Source organism: Tenrec ecaudatus, chromosome 5, assembly GCF_050624435.1.
Source record: "Tenrec ecaudatus isolate mTenEca1 chromosome 5, mTenEca1.hap1, whole genome shotgun sequence".
NCBI classification, from domain to species: Eukaryota; Metazoa; Chordata; class Mammalia; order Afrosoricida; family Tenrecidae; genus Tenrec; species Tenrec ecaudatus.
Window position 1 is genome coordinate 31,817,292 of NC_134534.1, and position 20,909 is coordinate 31,838,200.

A 20,909-nucleotide genomic window follows, 5' to 3' on the forward strand; every position below is an offset into this window, starting at 1 on the left:
AACTGAAACAAAAGCAAAGAATGAGATTGGTTACTGGTACTGTTGTACATGTGGTGAATGTCAGTGTACTATAGAAATGGTTCAGCTAACAAATGTTCTCACCTTTTTGTTTTTTAACCATGGTAAAAGAAAACAACATACAACATAGTTGAGAAATTTTAGCACATTTTGAAAAATACAAAAACAAGTAGAGCTCAAGTGACTAATGAAAATCTTCCATTTCTTTATACTCAACCAAGAAAGAGTAGCAAATGAAATAAATACATTATCAGTCGCATTTTAACCTCGGTAAGTCTAGCTCCCATTAAGTGCTATATGGTTGGTTTCCAAATCTGAGATTTTCTAAGCTTTCAATCTGACGTGAAAAACGTTTTGCTATGTTGAATTGCTTTTTTTTTTTTTTCTCTTCTGGACCTCCAGTCTATATAAGCTGATGCTTCCCAGTCTATATAAGCTGTCATGCTCATAAACTTCCATAAAGGTTTATAGTTTTGACTTCCTGATTCCCAAGGTAAGGCTCATTGAAAAGGAAGTTCAGAGATAGGGTTTGTTTCTTCTCACACCGCACCACCACCTAATTTGCCTTCTCTCCTTTTCCCTCCCTCTTACCAAACTCTGGTTCCTTCTTTCACTAATTACTATGAACAGGTTCAAAGTAAGAACATGGAGCCGTTTCTGTTATGAGAATTCGAACTCTCCATCAGTGAGAACTGAGTGTCAACTGGAACTGGCTCTTGGGAAGGATCTCAGCACGACTGCCTTCAGGGATGGAGAGAAGCGGGACACCAGCCAGCCTGGCCTGAAAGTGGCCCCTCACGACGCATGTGCTGTTTGCACCATGTCAGAAATGCATACTTGTCCTAAAGTCATTAAGCTAGAAGTCTGTTTTGAAACTGGCACCTTTGGTTTGCCTTCTATTACCTTGTATTTACCTTTGAAGAAGAAAAAAAAAATCCATCTAAAGCAGCGGTTCTCAACCTGTGGGGGTCGAACGACTCTTTCACAGGGGTCGCCTGATTCATAACAGTAGCAAAATTACAGTGATGCAGTAGCAACAAAAATAATTTTATGGTTGAGGGGGGATCACCACCACATGAGGAACTGTATGAAAGGGTTGCAGCATGGGGAAGGTTGAGAACTACTCATCTAAGGGGTGTCAGATGGATCAAGATTTCTTTCATAGATATATCCAATTAATTAATCAAGCACATTCATTGTGGAGCCGGTGGCATCTTTTAGAGAAAACCAAAAATCAACTCGCTGCCATCGACTTGACTGGGTTGAACTGGCCCTGTCCTCACAGATTGTAACTGTTTATGGGGGTAGAAGGCCCTTTCTTCCTAAAGAGCAGGCTGGATTTTGAGCTGCTGACTTTGCATATCCCAATCCGATGCTTAGCCGCACCACCACCAGGGTCAGATGGAAACCCCAATGACTGTGAACATGCTGGTCTCCTCAAGAGGCTGGATTTTGACCCACTCGTGTGTGTCCTTAATGCATCACCTTACTCCTTTTTAAAAAGATCCTGCCTGGTATTTGATAATGACGATCATCACTCCCTTCTTCAGTGTTGCCTTGGCCATTCTTCGCCTTTTAATGTCCATATACATTCTATAATCAGCTTAATTTACACAAAAATAAACCTGACGGGCATATTCACTGATCGCACAGGCTGGCCCGGATTCTGGTCTAACGTGTTGAGTCAGTTCTAGCGAAAGTCCAAGGTCTTCCTTTTTACATCATTAATGTTTTTATTATCTTTACCTCGGAGGGTTGAAAATACGACAAATTTAAAAATATGCTTTATACATAAAAACAAATGACACGGATACTCTGATGAAGCAGGATCATTGGACAATGTTGGCATCTTGTCAGTTTTCTTAGTACCGTCGCTGGTGGGAGAGTCTGGACCATTTGGATTATCCCTGGGATGGGAGTTTCCGGAAGAAAAATGAGTGAAAGGAGACTGCATGGTCACTTTCTTTTTCTTCAGATCTTTCACGCTAACATCTGTTTCCAGAATCTGCCTAATGATCTTAGCCCAGCAGTCCACATGTTTTCAGGTAACTGAAGCTGGATTTCATTTAGAAAAACTTCAGCTACAATGCTTTTACTATTACTGATAAACTAAACAAAAAATACCCCCAAAGCTAGAGGCTGTTTAAGTGAGGTTTGTCATAATGAAGAGGGCTAACTCGGGGCCTAAGACTGACATCCTTCAATGTTATCTTTCAATTCTAAAGTATTAAAAGCCACTTCCCCCAAAATAATACCCAAATTCTCAAATCATTGCACAATAAGGTCTTTAACTAAAACCATTTCTTCAACCTCGTTTATTCTCGTTGTACATTACCCAATCTCGATGAGTAACATGCCCAATTCTAAGTTAAAAAACTCGACACTTAATCCTTTCTTTGTTCTCTCTCACAACCAATTGATAACTACAGCTCTTCACCCTAAATTTCTCCCCAATCCATGTCTACTTCTTTTTCAGTACCATTGTTACTACTGCTCGGGCCTCATAATGTCTTCTCTGTGTTGACAGGCTTGTTCATAAGGTCACCTTGTCTCTAGTTCATCCTCCATTAATCTGCTTTCCGCAGAGATCCTTCTAAACTGCAAACCACACTGTCTCTCCACTCAACTGTTCCTTACCGCACCTATAGGGTTAAAAAAAGTCTGTATCTCGTAGAACTACATGCAACCAAATTCTTAGATAACATGGGACTTATCCTATCTGTACCTTCCCTCTCAAAAAAAAGCAACATACGTTTAAGCCATCAACTGACTGGTAATTCCTCACATATCAGATACATTCATGCATCTTCATTTTAAAACTTTGTGGTAATTCCTCTACCTGGGATACATTCTTCCACAGCTACTACCAGAATCACCTTAGTACAAACTGCTCAACGCTTTTTTATACAGATGACATTAGCAGGCTTAATTAATCAAAGACTTTATAGATTGTGTAAAAATTCATATTCAATAAATCCAGACTCAAATTTGTATATATATATATATATTTTAATTTTATTTTGTATACACAACTATGACCTTATTGTAATTGAAATCAATTACAGTTTTTTATTTATTTATTTTTTGTGGTTAGTTAACCCCACAAAGACAATAATACTGCTGTGGAAGACCAAAGGGAAGAGAAAAAGAAAAAGAACCGATACATTTATTTACAATTGCTTGATTGTAAACATTTCATCTATGCACTGTTACTAACTTATCAGGAGAGGGCTTGACATAGACAAGGAAATGACGCCCTGGGTTTCTAGTCAGATTCAGCAATAGCATATTATAATATAACATCAGATTGTTTCCCATTAACATTAGGCTTTCTTTAGATAATTATTTAAACTTTCAAAAGAACTAAATATATTCAATTGCTATACAACTAAAACTACTTAAGCCAACATATGTGGCTTGTAATTTCATTTTTAGAATAATTCAAAGTGCTATAAGCCACCTGGCAATCAACACTTTTCTCTAAGAACAAAACTACTTTAAACATTAATTTACAAGATCATATACAATGTTTATGTCGAATAGCTGAAATTTCAGCACAAGGTCACTGTCACATGTATAACAGCAGGATTTTTGTGATTTTTTTTTGCATAACATGAAGCTTGAAATTAAATGATTTAGTGCCACAATGGCTTATTACTGGTTTTCCTACAAAAGAGGATAAGAACTACTAATATAGTCTATCTTTTGATTTTTCTGAGGTCACTTGACAGTAAGTTTGCATATTCCACAAGTCTACTGAGTTACAATATTGTCAACTATAATCATTGCCCTTTTATAAGAGCAAGTGCTAATGGCAATTAATAACATAGATCAATTAAAAAATCACAAGTAGTTTTTTCCTTTTGAAAAGGAATAAACTGTTTTAGGAGCTGGTGTACAACAATGCTAAAACAACAAAACTATAAAATAGTATATCTGACACAATATTGAAGAAATATGCATGTTTCATAGTTTTTTTATACTTATGTTAATGCCCTGCACTAAGCTACAAATATGTAATACTCTATTTTCTTGTTAATATATTAGATCCAATAGAATCATTGAGTTCTCATTCTCCTTTGTCATTTTATAAATATTTATCAAATAATTCAGCATGATGAAAGTATATGCCCAAACCTATAGATTATGTGCCCTGTGGTCTGCTACAACCAGAATTCTCCTTGAATTTCACTTTTAGTAGAACAAAATCAAAATACCTTCAAAATTAATAGAATGTTGTAGTGTGAATTAAAATTAGAACTCAGTGGTGGCAGAGTACACATTATTTTGGCATGTGGTTCTCCTTCATAACAATAAGTTGAGCATGTCCAAATGTCACTTGTACCAACCTCATAGTGATGCAGTAGCATCTACCCAGACTTCATTCCCTCAATGCCCCAGGTTAGGCTGCTCTAGTAAAAGAATCAATATTGTTAAAAAAAAAAAAAAAAAAAGAAAAGTTCAACCAAAGAGCACCATCCTGTGAGGAGACTGAGATAACATGGATTGAGATCAGGTGGTAACTATGATCAAAATGATGCCAAAATTCTGACCAAATCCAAGCTGTTGTGCTACATGGACCCAGGCATGGACTAAGCCCAAGGGGCTTTGGAACAGAAACATGATTTTAAAAATAAACTCCAAAATACTAGTTGTCATAAATGGTGATATGGATTAACCCAAGACCACGAGTGACATGTTACATTGTATTGCTACTTGAACTTTCAAAACAATGCTTGTTCATGTCAGGTTTGAGGCATTATCCTGCTATGACAGAGAGCATTCCATTTATTCAAAAGCCCAGATTTCAATGTCTTGGATAAAGAAATCTTCTTTTTTAGAAAGTGTATGGTTCCCAAATGTTTTACAAGAATGGCTTCTTCCATGGTAGAGATCTCCATCAAGCCAAAGAGCAAACTCTCCCCTGTAATACATTAAAAAAAGTTATAATGCATTGTTAATATTTCTGCCCTAAATTGTAAAACAATTGAGGAACAAAAAAACTCAGTTTGAGAAAACTTGAAACGAATAAATATGTGATGCTGGAGATTTTTACAAAGCAGAAAAACCAAAAGGAATGCCAGGTGAAAAACTCGAACTCACTGCTACTGAGTTAATGCAACTTGTAAGGGCCCCTGCAGGACAGGAAAGAAGTGACCCTCTGAGACTGCAGCTCTTACTGGATGAGAAATCCCTGTCTTTATCCTACAGAGTGATTTCGAACTGCTGACCTTGCAGTTAACAACACAAACCACTGTGCCACCAAAGCTCCGGGTATAACAGGTACTCAAAAGATAATAAGATCTGACTTATCTAACGGAATACATAACCTAGGGGGGTGGGGAGAGAACTGTGTTGTTAAGAGGAACAGCAGAGATTAATGCACAGATATAATAACCTTTGGAGATTCTCTATATTGATGTAACTAAAACACCAAACTAGCAGAGCTAAGCCAAAATATGTTTGTTTTAGTGGGGGTGGGTGGGGAGAAAGGCCTGAGATCAAGAAGACTTGTTTATGGATTTAGTTGGTCATTATGTATTTTGAAGCTCGGCTGAACGATCTAATCCTTCAGTGGTACAATTGCTCATTATTAAAAAAAAAAAGACTAGGTAATCTAATCTCTAAAGACCTATACAATTCTAAAATTTGAATGGTTATAAATTTTGACCTTTAGGTTAGTTTACATGAACTACATGGCATCATAAGAGCTAGAAGTCTGTTGGAAGAAAACTATGCTATGTTTTGTTGATTTATTTTCTGTAACCAAGAAACAGTAGCCCTGGTGGCATAGTGGTTATATTTTAGGCAGCTACTTGCAAGATCAGCAGTTCAAAACCACTAGCTACTCAGTGGGAGAAAGATGAGGCTTTCTGCTCCCATAAAGAGTTATAGTCTCAGAAACCCACAGAGGCAGGTAAGTACTACTCTGCCCTACAGGGTTATTTAGAGTAGAAATTGACTCAATAGCAATGAGGAACTAATAAGTTTATCTAGATCAGTGGTTCTCAAACTTCCTAATGCCGTGGCCCTTTAATACAGTTCCTCATGTTGTGGTGATCCCCAACCATAAAATTCTTTTCGTTGCTACATCATAACCGTAATCTTGTTACTGTTATGAATCATAAACATATCTGATAGGCAGGATGTATTTTCATGGTTACAAATTGAACGTAATTAAAGCAAAGTGATTCATTACAAAAACAGTATCTAATTATATGTTGTGAAATCGTTTTTCTAATTACAAATAAATGAAATTTTGTCTTGAAGCATGGTGTAGCACGGGTAACTGTCTTCACACCAGGTGCTCGTATGTGGGCACATCTGCATGTGGGTGGACCCGCCTGGAGACACAGCAGTGTCTTGGTTCCTAAGACCATCGAAATAATGTGTTTTCCTATGGTCTTACGCGACCCCTGTGAAAGGGTCATTTGACCCCCAAAGGAGTTGCAACCCACAAGTTGAGAACCGTTGATCTAGAGCAAAACCAGCAACAGATACACAACCCACTGCCATTGAGCTGATTCTAACTCTAGCAACACTATAGCACAGAATATCTTGGGATTTCTGAGGCTATCAAAGCTGACTGCAACAAAAAGTCCCATCTTTCTCCCTTGGAGTTGACTGGTAGAGTCAAACTGACTTGCAACTCACTATGCCAACAGGGATCCTAGCAGATACATAGTTAATGCCTACTGATACACAGTATAAATCTGATTCTTAGGCTATATTTATTTCTGTTTAAGCAGGAAAAGGTAGATAGTAACCATTCGGAATAGTTCCTGGAAAAATTAATCCTTTACAAAAAACTTGAATCTGTTGACTTGTATAGTATCACCTATAATCACCAGAGATAGGAGTGTATCCAGTGTCACTCAAGAGGTAAGCTAAGAGTACAGAAAACAATCAACTACAGTGGGATAAACAGAGATCATATCATAAGGGCCCCCTCGACCATTAAAAACTCTACTTCGCTAAGATAGACAGTGATCTTGGAATGATGCCGCAAGACTAGAGTCTGTTTTGGTTTAGTTCAAAGAGCACTAAAAAGACAGTTCCTAAATTTTCCATCCTCATCAGTTTTTTGGTAGCCATAATTTGTTTTGCAGCTAAACTTGTTCAATTTCATATATGCACATCTATTATGCACATCTGTCCCTTGGGTGGTCACTGTCACCTACACATGGGACAGCACAAAGATAAATGACAAACTATTTGAAATAATGAGCTCATTATCTTTGGCAACAGACCTCTAATCTTTTATACTTATGGCCTTAACCTGTCCTAAAAGACAAAGCTGAATCACTCACTGTCTTTTATTTTGGAGAAAAATTCATTGAGCTAACGAATTGAACTTTTTTCAGCCTATAAGAGAAAAGGAAAGGGTTGATATCCTTCTGAAGTACTTCTTTTGTCAAATATATATATATATATATATATATATACACACACATATATGTGTATATATATATACACATATATGTGTGTGTGTGTTAAAGATCAGACATTTGCATTTAGTTGAAATCTTAGGTGACTCTATCTAAGAAGTACCTTAAAATTTAGAAGACTACATCTAAGAACTCTTAAAATGGACTCTCAGCTTCTCATTAATTCTGTAATAAGATTCATTTTCAAGCTGCATTGGAAACCTGAAACTTCTGAAGTGTTGATTTCAGTGTTTGTGAGCTCTAAGCAAAATTTGGCTTGCGTATTCGTTTTAGGGGGCAGAGGGCATGGTTTTGTTAAGTTTAGACAGGGTCTGTGATCCTTACGACTTTGAAAAGATATATTTAAGACTTATAGATCTGTCCTAGGTAAAACACACAGGAAGTATATGTTCATATGAGCACTGCTTTCAGGAATGACACGTATGAATTCCAGAGCCCACAAGGGATAACAGAGTGGAGGGAATAAAACGCCTTCCAACACACTTATTAATGTCATGTAGCTCTTATGGTGTCCAGTGGCATCAGGGGCAGAACCCAGAGGCATCTCCTTCCATGGTCCCAGAAGAGAAAAGATGCTGGATTGAAGGCGATGAGTAAATGCTTCAGTGAGTTGCTGAGTACTTACTACAAGGCAGTTCTAACACTAGAATTTTCACAAACTCCACAATTCCATCAATTTTTCATGGTTATCAGAGGGTTTCAGGAGCCTGGTGGTGGTATAAGATTATGGGTTGGGCTAATGACTGCAAGGTCAGCAGTTAGAACCCACCAGTCACACCAAGGACAAAAGATGAGACTTTCCAAGTGGGAAGCAGATGCCCTCTTTAATAAGTGATGCTGGAAACAATGGATATCCACATGTAGAAAGTTGAAACAAGACGTCTACCTCACCCCATGCACAAGAATACACTCAAGGTGGATCACAGATCTAGAAGTCAAACCCCAAACCATCAGGACCATTAGGGAGGGAATCGGGACTAATCTCAGAGCACTGGCCCAGGGAGCACATAGGCTCACTGCAACAGGGAAGGGGACACACACAGGTGATCTGGAAATCGACAAATGGGATCTAATAAGAATAAAACACCTGTGCACCTCGAAAGACTTTGCCAAGAGGGTGACAAGGCAACCCACAGACTGGGAGAAGATTTTTAGTAATGACACGTCAGACAAAGGGCTCATTACTAAAATCTACAACACCATCATGACCTGCAAAAAGAGGAAAACAGTTAACCCCCTAAGGAAGTGGGCAAAAGAAATGAGAAGAACTTTCACTAGAGAGGAGATCAATATGGCCAATAAATATATGAGAAAGTGCTCGAAGTCCCTTGCCATAAGAGAAATGCAAATCAAAACAACCATGAGATACCACGTAACACCCCTGAGGCTAGCCCAGATCAGTAAATCAGAGAGCAACAAGTGTTGGAGGGGCTGTGGTGAAATAGGAACCCTCCTCCACTGCTGGTGGTCGTGCAGATTTGTACAGACACTGTGGAAAGCAATCTGGCGATACCTAAAGAAAATGGAAATTGATCTACCTTACGACCCAGCCATCCCTCTACTGGGCATATACCCGGTTGAAGCAGCAAATAAAACACGACCAGTCATATGCGCTCCAATGTTTATTGCGGCACAATTCACAATAGCAAAGACTTGGAAACAGCCTAAGTTTCCATCGATAGACGAGTGGATTAGCAAACTTTGGCACATACACACAATGGAGTATTATGCAGCACTAAAAAGTACCGATGAGCACATGAAACATGTTATTTCATGGGAAGAGCTGGAAGGAATTATGTTAAGCGAGGTAAGCCAGACCCAAAGGGACAGGTACAACATGAGTCCCCTGAGGTAAGTACAATCAGCATGACAGAAATGGGGCATTAATCCACCCAAGGGGAGGGTATGGTTTATATCTCCACAGGGAAAGTGGGACCAGACTTCAACCCAGTGTCGCAAGGTGTGAATGCAATATCCCGGCGTGGAGGACGGAACCGGTGGAGAGGTCGGGGAGGCTGGCCCCAGCACCATAAATTAAGTGGATTCCTGCCCCTCCCCCGAAAAGAACTTGTTCCAAAGGTCCACATTGACCCTGCAGCTATGGGAGATGGACATATTTGATCAGAGCACACGGGAGCAGATGAAGGGGCAGGAGGAGAGAGTGGAGCACAGCCTGGCCCACCAGGCCGTGATGATGATGTTCCTGAGTAGAGCAGCCAGTCCACAGAGAGAACAACATGGCTGGCCTTACTATGAGACATGATGCCCCTCAGTGACTAAGGGCGATACAGGGGACAGCACCGGAGACACAGTGTGGGAATTGCACCTGACCTGATCCCACCACACCGAGGCAAAGCACTGGGGGAGTGCAGCGGAACAGCAAGGGAATGGAGTGGCAAGGTCCCCAGGGAATGCTGAAAGTGGACTTTGGGGCCAGGGCGTGGTGCCCCAACAGACTGGACTGGAAAACGCTCCTAAGGGCCAGCAAAGATCCCTGAACTAACTACAAGCTTTTCTCTTGTGAACTGTTTTGCTCTGTTCTTTTTCAGTGGTTTGTTTTGGTTGTTTTGTTGTCTGGTTGTATACTGTTGCTTTGTGTTCCTCTGTCTAGTTTTCGTGCATGTTAGTGACTCCACAGGTCTGTCTGAATAGGACAGGCTGGATGAACTATCTGGATGAAAAACAACGGGACCGACAGTTCCGGGGGGACTTGGGGTGGGGGGTAGGGGGGGGTAAGGAAGTGGTGTTAACAAACCCAGGGACAAGGGAAAAACATGGGACCCCAAAGGGTAGAGAAGGGGGAGTGGCAGGCCTGGTGGGAAATGATCAAGGGTAAGATTGCTTAGAGAAGAGGTATACTCTAGCCCAGGTGGCGATGAAGCATGGTAGTAGGGCAGGAGGAAGGTCAAGGGAGATGGAGGAAAGAGCTAAGAGTCAAAGGGCATTCATGGAGGTCTAGACAAAAACATGTACATGCAAATATATATAGGAGGTTGGGGAAATAGATCTTTGTGTCGATATTTATAGGTCAAGTATTAAGGTGGCGGAAGGACCTTGGGCCTCTACTCAAACACTCCCTCTATGCATGAATACCTTCTTTTATTAAATTGGAACTCTATGATGCTCACTCTCCCGACACAACGGCTGGAGCCAAAGTGGGTGAACAAGTAAATGTGGTGAAGAAAGCTGATGGTGCCCGGCTATCAAAAGAGATAGTGACTGGGGTCTTAAAGGCTTGAAGATAAACAAGCGGCCATCTAGCTCAGAAGCAACAAAGTCCACATGGAAGAACACACCAGCCTGTGTGATCGAGTGGTCCCAAAGGGATCAGTTACCAGGCATCAAAGAACAAAAAATCATATCATTGACTGCACACCTCCATGATAGGATCGCTGAAGACAAATGGGTGCACAAGCAAATGTGGTGAAGAAAGCTGATGGTGCCCGGCTATCAAAAGAGATAGTGTCTGGGGTCTTAAAGGCTTGAAGGTGAACAAGCGGCCATCTCGCTCAGAAACAAATAAGCCCACATGGAAGAAGCACACCGGCCAGTGCGATCACGAGGTGCCCAAGGGACCAGATATAAGGCATCATGCAAAAAAAAAAAAAGATATAAGTGTGTGTATGTATGTGTATTTATGTGTATATGTATATATGTATGTGTATATATATATTATATTAAATGAAGGGGGAAGTGCAGAGTGGAGACCCAAGGCCCAAGTGTCGGCCAATGGAGATCCCCTCATAGAGGGGCTTAGGAGAGGAGATGGGTTAATTAGGGTGTGAGGTAGTATCGATGAAGAACACAGCTTTCCCCCAGATCCTGGATGCTTCCTCCCCCCAACTACCATGATCCGAATTCTACCTTGCAGGGCTGGATAGGACAGAGGCTGTACACTGGTACATATGAGGGTTGGAGATACAGGGAATCCAGGGTGGATGATACCTCCAGGACCAAGGGCGTGAGGGACGATGCTGGGAGAGTGGAGGGTGAGTGGGTTGGAAAGGGGGAACTGATTACAAGGAGCCACATGTGACCTCTTCCCTGGGAGAGGGACAGCAGAGAAGGGGGGAAGGGAGACCCCGAATAGGGCAAGATATGACAAAATAACGATGTATAAATTACCAAGGGCATATGAGGGAGGGGGGAAAAGGGAGGGAGGGGGGGAAAAAAAAGAGGACCTGATGCAAGGGGCTTAAGTGGAGAGCAAATGCCTTGAGAATGATTGGGACAGGGAATGTATGGGTGTGCTTTATACAATTGATGTATGTATATGTATGGATTGTGGTAAGAGTTGTTGGAGTCCCTAATAAAATGTAAAAGAAGAAAAGAGAAAAAAATGATTAGGGCAAAGACTGTACAGATATGCTTTATACAATTGATGTATGTATATGTATGAACTGTGAAAAGAATTGTATCAGCCCCAATAAATTGTTAAAAAAAAAAAAAAAAGATGAGACTTTCTATTCCCGTGAAGAGTTACCAGCTCAGAAACTCACACGGGCAGTTCTACTCTGTCCTAGAGGGTCACCCTGAGTCAGAATGGACTCAATGGCAGTAAATTTTGACCATAGGGTTAAACCTACAATTTTCAGGAAAATTAAGTTTAGACATATTAGGGAGTTTGAACATATACTAAGTATATAGTGAAGCTGGATTCTGAACCTATTTGGTTTCAAAGCCTGCATTCAGACTACCACATTATTATTTCTATTTTGGGGGGCTACTGCTTAAAATTCTAGAACATCAAGTCCCTACAGCTTCCTTCTTTAAAGATTGTAAATTTATCAATACACAAGGGGGCTTGGAAAAGGTGGTGAAAAATGAAATTGAAAATAGAATTTTCTCACCAATTTTTTAAAGTTCCCTTGTCAAATGACCCAGTGTTCAGTTTATTTGTTGAATTCACACTGTACAACCCAAATCCAATTCTACCAGACACCCAGTAACACATTTTACACTATTTTCAATGACTTAGACCCTTCAACTGTTTAAAGCCTCAAGCCCCTTGCTTATGAGGCCTACCTCATAAATAGGCGAGTTAACTGAACTCTGTGAAGGCCTATCATATGGGGGAAAGTTGAATGACAGTCCAGTCCCCTCAAAGATGTCACTGAATCATATAAACATTGTAAGCTTTTTCCAAGGCTACAATAACCATGGCTATTTTTCAGTCCTATAAATCATATCATCTTGAGACTATCTAACAGAGCAGTGTTTAAGGAAGGTATGAGAATCACTCAGGATAATGAATATTCTGAATATTCTTGAAGGCTACAACTATGGACTACAAATACTATGACTAAGGCTTTCACAAGTCTAAGAGTTATTTAATACATTCTATGTTTGATCCTGAAGGAGATAGAGAGATGTTGATGTTTGCTAAATGCTGTTAGAAATGTCCAGGGTAGGAGGCAACTTAAAAGCTAAATGCGATTGGGATACCTGATTAAGAAATGTTTCATGTAGTGATTACTATATCAAAATAATTAAATCAAACTATGGAATGACTCATTGTATTAGACAATACAAAACAACTCTGATATTTGGGGTAACAAAATTATTTTTGTAGAAAACAAATTTCTATTTCTTAAAAAATATTAATCTAAATAGTCTCTACGGCAAAATAACACGAAGCCAATTAGGCCTACCTACACTCTGGTTAAATAACAGTGGTGATTTATTATTTAAAATTTTGAGCATTAAAAAGGTTTATTTCCCTTTCAAGTATCAAGGATTTACTGTACTCTGAAAAAAAAAGAGATGTGTTTAGTCAAAAGAAAATTAACACATATTATATCAATAGCTGCAAATACTACACGAACACATAATCAATAGGTGCAAATACGACACCAAAACATCTTCTTATAAATAAGTGTACTCTGTCTCATTATGTATGAATTAGGATTCAGGAAGAAATTTTTTCAAATATGTCAAAAAATGATAGACTTAAAAGCAGTACTTTTAAGCAATAAATAAATAAAAAAATAAACAAAGGTAAAATGTTCAAGAGACTTACCCTCCACCACCAAAAGCTAATGCATCCATGTCTCCTTTGATAAAAAACATATTGTCACCTGTCCACTTGAAGACCTACACAAATGAAAAAAATTCTAAATATTATTATTTTAGTGGAGAAAGGCAGTCTACCTAAAACATGTATTAAAAAACGGTGATGGCTTTTAGTTGTCCAAACTTAAAACAGTTAACTATAGTAGTAGGAACAACACTGGGAACAAAAAGAGCTGGTACTTTGGGTTTCAGTGTTGGTATGGCTACATGTGAAAGCAGATCATCTATTCCAACATCTGTCCTCAATTGTAATTCCTCAAATCTTGTTTTATCTGTTCCTGTTCTCAAGATTAAAAGGCAATTTCGTCTTGCGGGGAAGGTTTACCATGTTCTAAGCAGAGTCATACACACACAAAAATTTACTTTTCGTGATTGGCATTCAGATGTATTTAATTTAAACTAGTTGAACCAGTTAAGATAACCACCTACAAGAAAAAAATTCATCACTCCACTGAATTCTAAATAATTTATAATTTTAAGTATGTACATTTATTACACTATTTGGGTATTAAATATTTCTAGGACTCTCGTAATGCTCATATTACTAATGATATATCTTCCTAAGTACCTGATCTGTGTCTGGTACCATACCAAGTATGCCAACTGTTGCCTACAAATCATACCACCATTTAACTTTCAAACAGCCTGTTAATACTGTATGACCCTATTCGATCTTTTGGGACGCCAAAGTTCAAAATGGTGAAAGGCTATACTGTCAGTTAAAGGTCCAGACTGGAGTAAACTAAAGCATGAATATTTCCAAAATGCATGCCCCCATCCCCACTTGTGCCAGGTCTTTATAAAAACAGAATCTTGGACATAATTTTCCTCACCTCAAACTCTGGGCAGAATGTGAAAACAAAGGTCTCTCCAGTGCCATAGAAACCATCACTCACTTTAAATGGCTCAGATGCCAATGCTCCAAAAACCTACAAATTATAAAAAGCCTGTTCAATGACATGAGCATCAATTTATATCATTAAGCATATTCCATATATTTCTAAATAATTTTTAAATGTCAACTGATATAGTGCTATCTATTTGGATAAAAATTACATTCTGCTTTCCTCTTTTTCAAAAGGTATTGACAATGCTTGCAGGAAATATATATACAATAGAAAGTAGAACCAAGTAAAAAAGATAAGGTATAAGTATAGCAATCATGAGTCTTGTATGCACACAGTCTACTGATCAGTTCCTAAATGGTGCACCATTATTATCAACTACAAAGCATATCAGTTTCTCAATGAAAAAAATACATTAGGATATATTTTTTGCAGTTTTTAAATTTATAAATTTTTAATTTAAGAACTAAACATGCCATCTCAAAAAGTTGCTGTGCTGCACAAGGACTCAGAAGCACACTGTACACGGTGAGGATAAAGTGTTGCTGTGGGAATAGAGCACTTAAAAGTCAAAAAGCAAACCCACCGCAACTGAGTTGATTCTCACTCACAGTGAAGCTATAGTTTCTGAGGCTGGAAATCTCATGGAAGCAGACTGCTTATCTTTATCCCACAGAATGGCTGGGCCTTTCAGTTAACTAATACTTAACCCACTACGCCAGCAAGGCTCCTATAGCACGCACGCACGCACGCACGCACTCACTCTTGTTGCGATCAAGTCAATGTCAACTCATAGCCACCCTATAGGATGGGGTAGTTTCCAAAACTGTAACTCTATATGGGAGTAGAAAGCAGCTGGTGGTTTTGAGTTGCTGACTTTGCAGTTAGCAGCCCAACAGATAACCACTATGCCACCAAGGCACCTTCAAGGTTCCTATACCCACTGCTATCTAATCACTTCTGACTTACATCATAGGACAGATCAGAGTTCCCGGGGCTATAAATCTTTACGAGACTGTTCATTTTATAGATGTTCTCTCTTCAGCCATCCTCTTTCATGACCATTTTTCTAATAGTCTTAATTTTAAAAGACTTTATTGAAAGGAAAAGTACACAAAATATAAATGTGCACCTCTGTTTGGAATTACCAAAACAATGTCAAATTTAACCTTAACCCTGGCCAAAAAAATTTCCCCAAACTCTATTCATTTCTCCTCTGTGTTACACCCATCCCACCTCCATGAAGGAAGCCACTAACCTGACACTACCCTAAAAACTGCTGATAGGGATCAATAAGAAATTACTGTTTCAAGTGTCTGCTTTTTAACTTAGTATATTTATAAAATGTAATGACATGTATCAATAGTTCATTCTTCTTCACTACTGCACATACCTTTTACTGGGTATAAAATCTCAGATGACGAACCTTTTGAACTTACAGTTAACTTATCTTTAAAACAAAGGTCCTAATACTACTAAAAGGGCCTTGGTAACTAAATAAGATCATGCATGTAAAGTGATTAGCCCAATGCCTGGCATATAATAAGCACTAAATGAGTTCTCATCATTAACGTTGATGTTCACCCTCTTTGTGAAAGGAGCCTGGGCGGCACAGGGGTCTCAGTGGTGGGCTGCTGATTAAACAGTTGGGAGCTTGAACCCACCAGCCACTCTGTGGAAGGCAGACACGGCAGTCTGATTCCGTAAGAACTGAAGAACTTACAGCTTGGAAACTAGACAGCAGCTTGACCTCTGTCCCATAGGGTTGCTATGTGTGGGAGTCAATTGACTGCAGTATGTTTTGCTTTTTATTCTCAAAGGCCAGAAATTGATCTGAATGTCTTGTTTCAAAGACAAACCAATGTTCCTCTCTTTTCCATGTATTTGCTTTTTGCTATCACCTTCACAAAGACATCTTCAACTATCAGAATGTTACTCATGCTTCAAGAGAAGCGGTTTCCATCCTTTTCAGGAAGTTGATTCTTCCCTCCACCACGTTCTTGCTTTAAACACATCTTCACGTTTTTTCTGGGTTTTTACTACACTCAGCATATGTTGTTTAGCATCAGTAATACTAGTGTATTTAAATCTTCTTTTCTATCAGATCATAATCTCCTTGAAACCAAGAACTCTTAAATTACCTACAACCCCCCCAAAAAAAGAATTCTAAATTAATCATGCCCATATTTTGTGGCACTCAACATTGCCTCCTATTTTTAAAGTGCTGAATAATTATCCATTAAAGTTAATAAAATATAGTAATGGAACCTGTCTTTGTTTAAGGGGATATATACTAAGAGCTGCTGCTACTTTTATCTCTTAAAAGATGTGTATGCAGTTCACTTTTCATACCTGACCATCACTGTCTTTAATCACCATCAGCACTGGAGTGTCCAAACCTGTCATTGTTCGGTAAAGGGTCTTCAAGCTTGTGCCATGCTTCCCAGTACCGTAAACCAGAGTCCATGGATAGCCGATTGTTCTTGGTGGAAGATGTTTGGTAAGCTGTGAAAAACAAAATGCTACCATTCACGTGATAACTATTGTGGGTCAAATTATGTCCTCCTAAAATATGAGTTGAGATCTTCACCTCTGTACCTGGAAATAGGACCTGTTTGAAAACAGGGTTTTCTTTCATTAGGTTAATGATGTCATACCAGAATACGATGGTCCTAAACATGATCACTTCTGAGTTATGTCAGAAATTCCTTATGTTCCCACAGGTCGTGAGAGCTTGAATGATAGTAACTATATGAGGGGATGTTCACAAGTTCATGGAAAAATTCCATTATCTTTGAATTCCCTTTTTATACAACTTTTACAGTCCCTCAAGTATTTCTAAGCATGAAATATTGCTTATCACCTGGGGGAAAAGAATCATGCTGAGCAAGATACAGAGTTGAACACAGAAGAGACATGAATCCTTTGTGGTGTGTGCCCTCGGTCTCCAACAAAAATACTGGTCTGTTATCTGATTGTTAGTATATTGTCCAAAGAATGGAGTCTGAAATCAGACTATCACAGTTAGAAATCAAAATTTGTTAAGTTATAGCTTTGTGTCCTTGGACAAGTTACTCGACCTACATCTTCTACTTTACTTATAAAATGTGCTCAATACGAATACCCAACTCCTACGACTGTTGTGACAATGAGATAACATGCAACAAGTGATCGGAATACAGCAAAATTTCAAATATTGATTACTATCGTCACCTAATTTGAATTTTGCCTGTTTTTTCCTCATGGAGGTGAACAGCAGGAGCAATAGTAACCTTATTTCTTCAGTTTTAAAAATATAAAACGAGCAGCTGTTTTATTACTAAGAGTAAGGTCACAAAGAGGCAACAGTGTGGACGCGCTCATACCTTTTCAATCTGATCTGGCTTTAGGAGTTCACTGGGATCACTTAGATTTGGCCTAAATGACTCAGAATCCAGGTCGGCTTTTACTGGAGCAGTCTGCTTTGAGTTTATATCTTCCCTTGTAGTAATCTAAAAAGAGTAAACAGTAGTAGTGTGTTAATACAAAGTTGAAAGACAGTTTACACTTTTTCAGCTTTTGGAGAAAAGTTAAACCTTAAATTCAGAAAAGGTGGCTAATGTTTTAATTCAGGATTTAAGATAGTAAAAGCTTCTTGATCAAATAACAATGGTGTACTCAATGTGGACAACACTTTTGCCATGTTTTGATCTAAGCAGCCATTTTTTTCTCATGCACTTTAAGAAGAACTAGTAATAAAGGATGACACCTTAAATTTCTGTGCAAAAAGAGTCAGACACATGCTTTGAAAGTCAAAAGTGAGCTAACTATATTACTTTGCATTCATGCTATTTGAAATATATGAAATTGTTTTTAATCATGGAAAACATAAATAATGAGGAAACATAAAAGTAATGAAGAAAAATTCCTAGGTGTCAACACTAATTTTTATGATACTAAAACAGAAAGAATAACTTTCTTTTCCTTGCAATATAAATATATTCATCTACACAAGCAATTGTTATATCTGAAACAGAAAGCTACACTGATTGCTGTTGAGTCACATTTGAATCAGGGCAGCCCTACGATGGACAGCGGAACTGCACCGGGGTTCGTGGGGTCGTGTGCACAGAACCACGGTGCCTCATCTTTCTCTCACAGGCACTGGTAAGAGTCCAAATGGCATACACATGTATAGATGTATATACGTTCATGATATATAGTTGCTTCATTTTAAAAGTTACTATTTTTAAATGCCTCCATTTTTATTTGCTAAATGCTGAACTTTTTAATCCAGATGGACATAAAAACATTTCAAATTTTTTCAGAAATCAATTTTTAAAATTTTAGATCAATTTGCTTCATGAAAATGAGCCTATGATTTTGCTTTATGGAAATTAACTCACTAGCACTCTCTAAAGGATTCTTAAACTGTTATCAAATAAAAGCTTGCTGTTATACAATATGTATAGTTGTGTTTACTTTTTATATTAATGTGATTGCATGTGTAAACTGTAATAACACTAGAAAGTAAAAAAATATGAATGTAGCTAATTACATATAAAACTTCTATCATGGAAAATATATAGGACTTGACTGGAGCAGATAACAAAAATGCAGCAATGCTTGATGACTATGATCCCACATAGGAATGAAATTTAGTCGAATTATTTTGCCCTTTAAAGACATTTCTTGCCAAACCCAAACAGCATATATTTTCAACCAATAGATGTTCGACGGCTATAGTTCTCAAGTGAGAAGCTAAGTGTATTCTTTCAGATCATAATAATTATCTTCATGATTTGAAAGTTTAAAAACAAGTTCAAGACAATATGAGAAGCATTAAGAGAAAAGGGAAAAAATACTTAGCAGGTTTAGCAAAAAAGCCACAGAAACACATCTTATTGATTAGAGGAAACTCACACAACTGATAGCATATAAAACTGAAAACTGAGGTCGATTCTATCACTTTACCATTTCTAAAACCCACAAAGATTATTTCATGGAATTTCAAATAATTTATCTAGCTCTGGTTACCAACCTATACTCTAGAGCCTAACCTAACCTACTCCAGAGTAGGTCTAACACCAGCCAGGAAAGACTCAGGGAAAAAAGAACACAAAAGCAATCTTTCCCATTAAGATATCTGAAGTGATGTGAATACAATGGAAACAACCATGTCGAAGAGTACATGCTTAATTAACCTTACTATCTGAGGCCACTTAAAAAAGTTGATGAAAAAAAATTACATTATCTAACTCTATTTTACTCCCCAACTCTTTGAAGTCCTTTCATGAATAAAAATTTATTTTTTTCCCAAAGTAGTGCACCTTTCAGATTCTTTGGAGTATACATTCCATTTTAAGCCCAGAGATATCCTTCCAATATTAAAAGGAAGCCCATCACACTAACACACATAGCCTTGAAAACAATCATAAAGTAACAGAAAATTCATCTGAATATCTTTTCCAATAAAAAGATGGCAGAAAAAATTAATCCTAAATCTCTTCAAGACAATACTGTACAATTTAATACAAAAAGGAATTTTCTAGTAAGTTACTGCAGTGCTGAAGTCAAAACAAATCTTTCAAATGTGAGCTCTGCCCTGAAAATGGGCACTACAAACAGGGAGAATTCATCTCCGGAGGGGTATAGACTACTGAAGGGGGCACCTGGAGACGTCTGCAGAGTGTGCGCAGTTCTTCAGTATTTAAAGCATCGATCCTGCGGTGATACTCAGCCACTGACACTACCTGAATATGGAGACAGGAAGACAATAATTCCACTGACAGTTGAAGAGAAATTGCCAACAGCAAAATAAACAGAAAAAAAAACCAACCAAAACAACCACCAACAAAATTTAAAAGCCCCAAAATAACACCCAATAGAGAAACCTGAGAGGGCAAAGAGAACTGTAAAGACGGCAGGACAGTTATCACTGTTATTATTTCACATATATATATATATATTGTAGATATTTGTACAGATCTCCATGAGTTTAGCACTCATGGCAAAACAGAGAAAAATCAGAATGTCTTCCCAACTCCATGCTAAAACCCCAAAGATAAATACATCAAACTAGAGTGAGATACTTATGATGGAGTTGAACCATTACATGAATTAAGAATTATTTCACAGTATGAATGTAGTGAACAAAATTTAACTTTGTAAAAGCAAACACTAAACTACAACATATTTTGTTAATAGTAAATATTTTAAATCTAAATAGCCTTGTGATTTACAAAGAAAGTAATTGCTTCAACTTTTCCTTCCAACCAATTTTGCTCAAACATTGTGGCCTAACGTCCACATTGAAAGAAAATTCTAGGCAAAGTTGACCAGGATACCTATGCTAAATGGTCTGCATCAGAAAAGGGAAGAAAGCAAGAAAAAGATATGAAGTAAAATTTAAAACCGGAAGGAGTGAGAAAGATAAACACCAGAAAGTAAAGAATTAGATTTTTAAAAACATGTCTAATCAGCAGCACAATCTTAGGCATGTCCACTTTTTCTTGTTCTGTTTCTCCTCTCTATGTTGTTATTTATT

The 20,909-nt window shown here is 38.1% G+C and overlaps 1 protein-coding gene across 7 annotated transcripts in view; it reads right to left on the reverse strand.

Annotated features, from left to right (window-relative positions):
• Nucleotides 1–4,457: 4,457 nt before the first annotated feature.
• Nucleotides 4,458–20,909, reverse strand: part of OXR1 (oxidation resistance 1) — a 459,178-nt gene continuing 442,726 nt past the window's right edge. For 4 of the 7 annotated variants that reach the window (XM_075549367.1, XM_075549365.1, XM_075549366.1 and 1 more), the window contains 6 exons: nt 20,035–20,115; nt 17,749–17,874; nt 16,736–16,888; nt 14,372–14,467; nt 13,486–13,559; nt 4,458–4,942 (listed from right to left, as the gene is read on the reverse strand). In XM_075549367.1, the coding sequence (XP_075405482.1) occupies nt 4,807–4,942; nt 13,486–13,559; nt 14,372–14,467; nt 16,736–16,888; nt 17,749–17,874; nt 20,035–20,115 (666 nt within the window). In that variant the 3' untranslated portion in view covers nt 4,458–4,806. The remainder of the gene's footprint in view (nt 4,943–13,485; nt 13,560–14,371; nt 14,468–16,735; nt 16,889–17,748; nt 17,875–20,034; nt 20,116–20,909) is intronic. The other 3 variants (XM_075549368.1, XM_075549369.1, XM_075549371.1) reach the window with 1 other exon arrangement.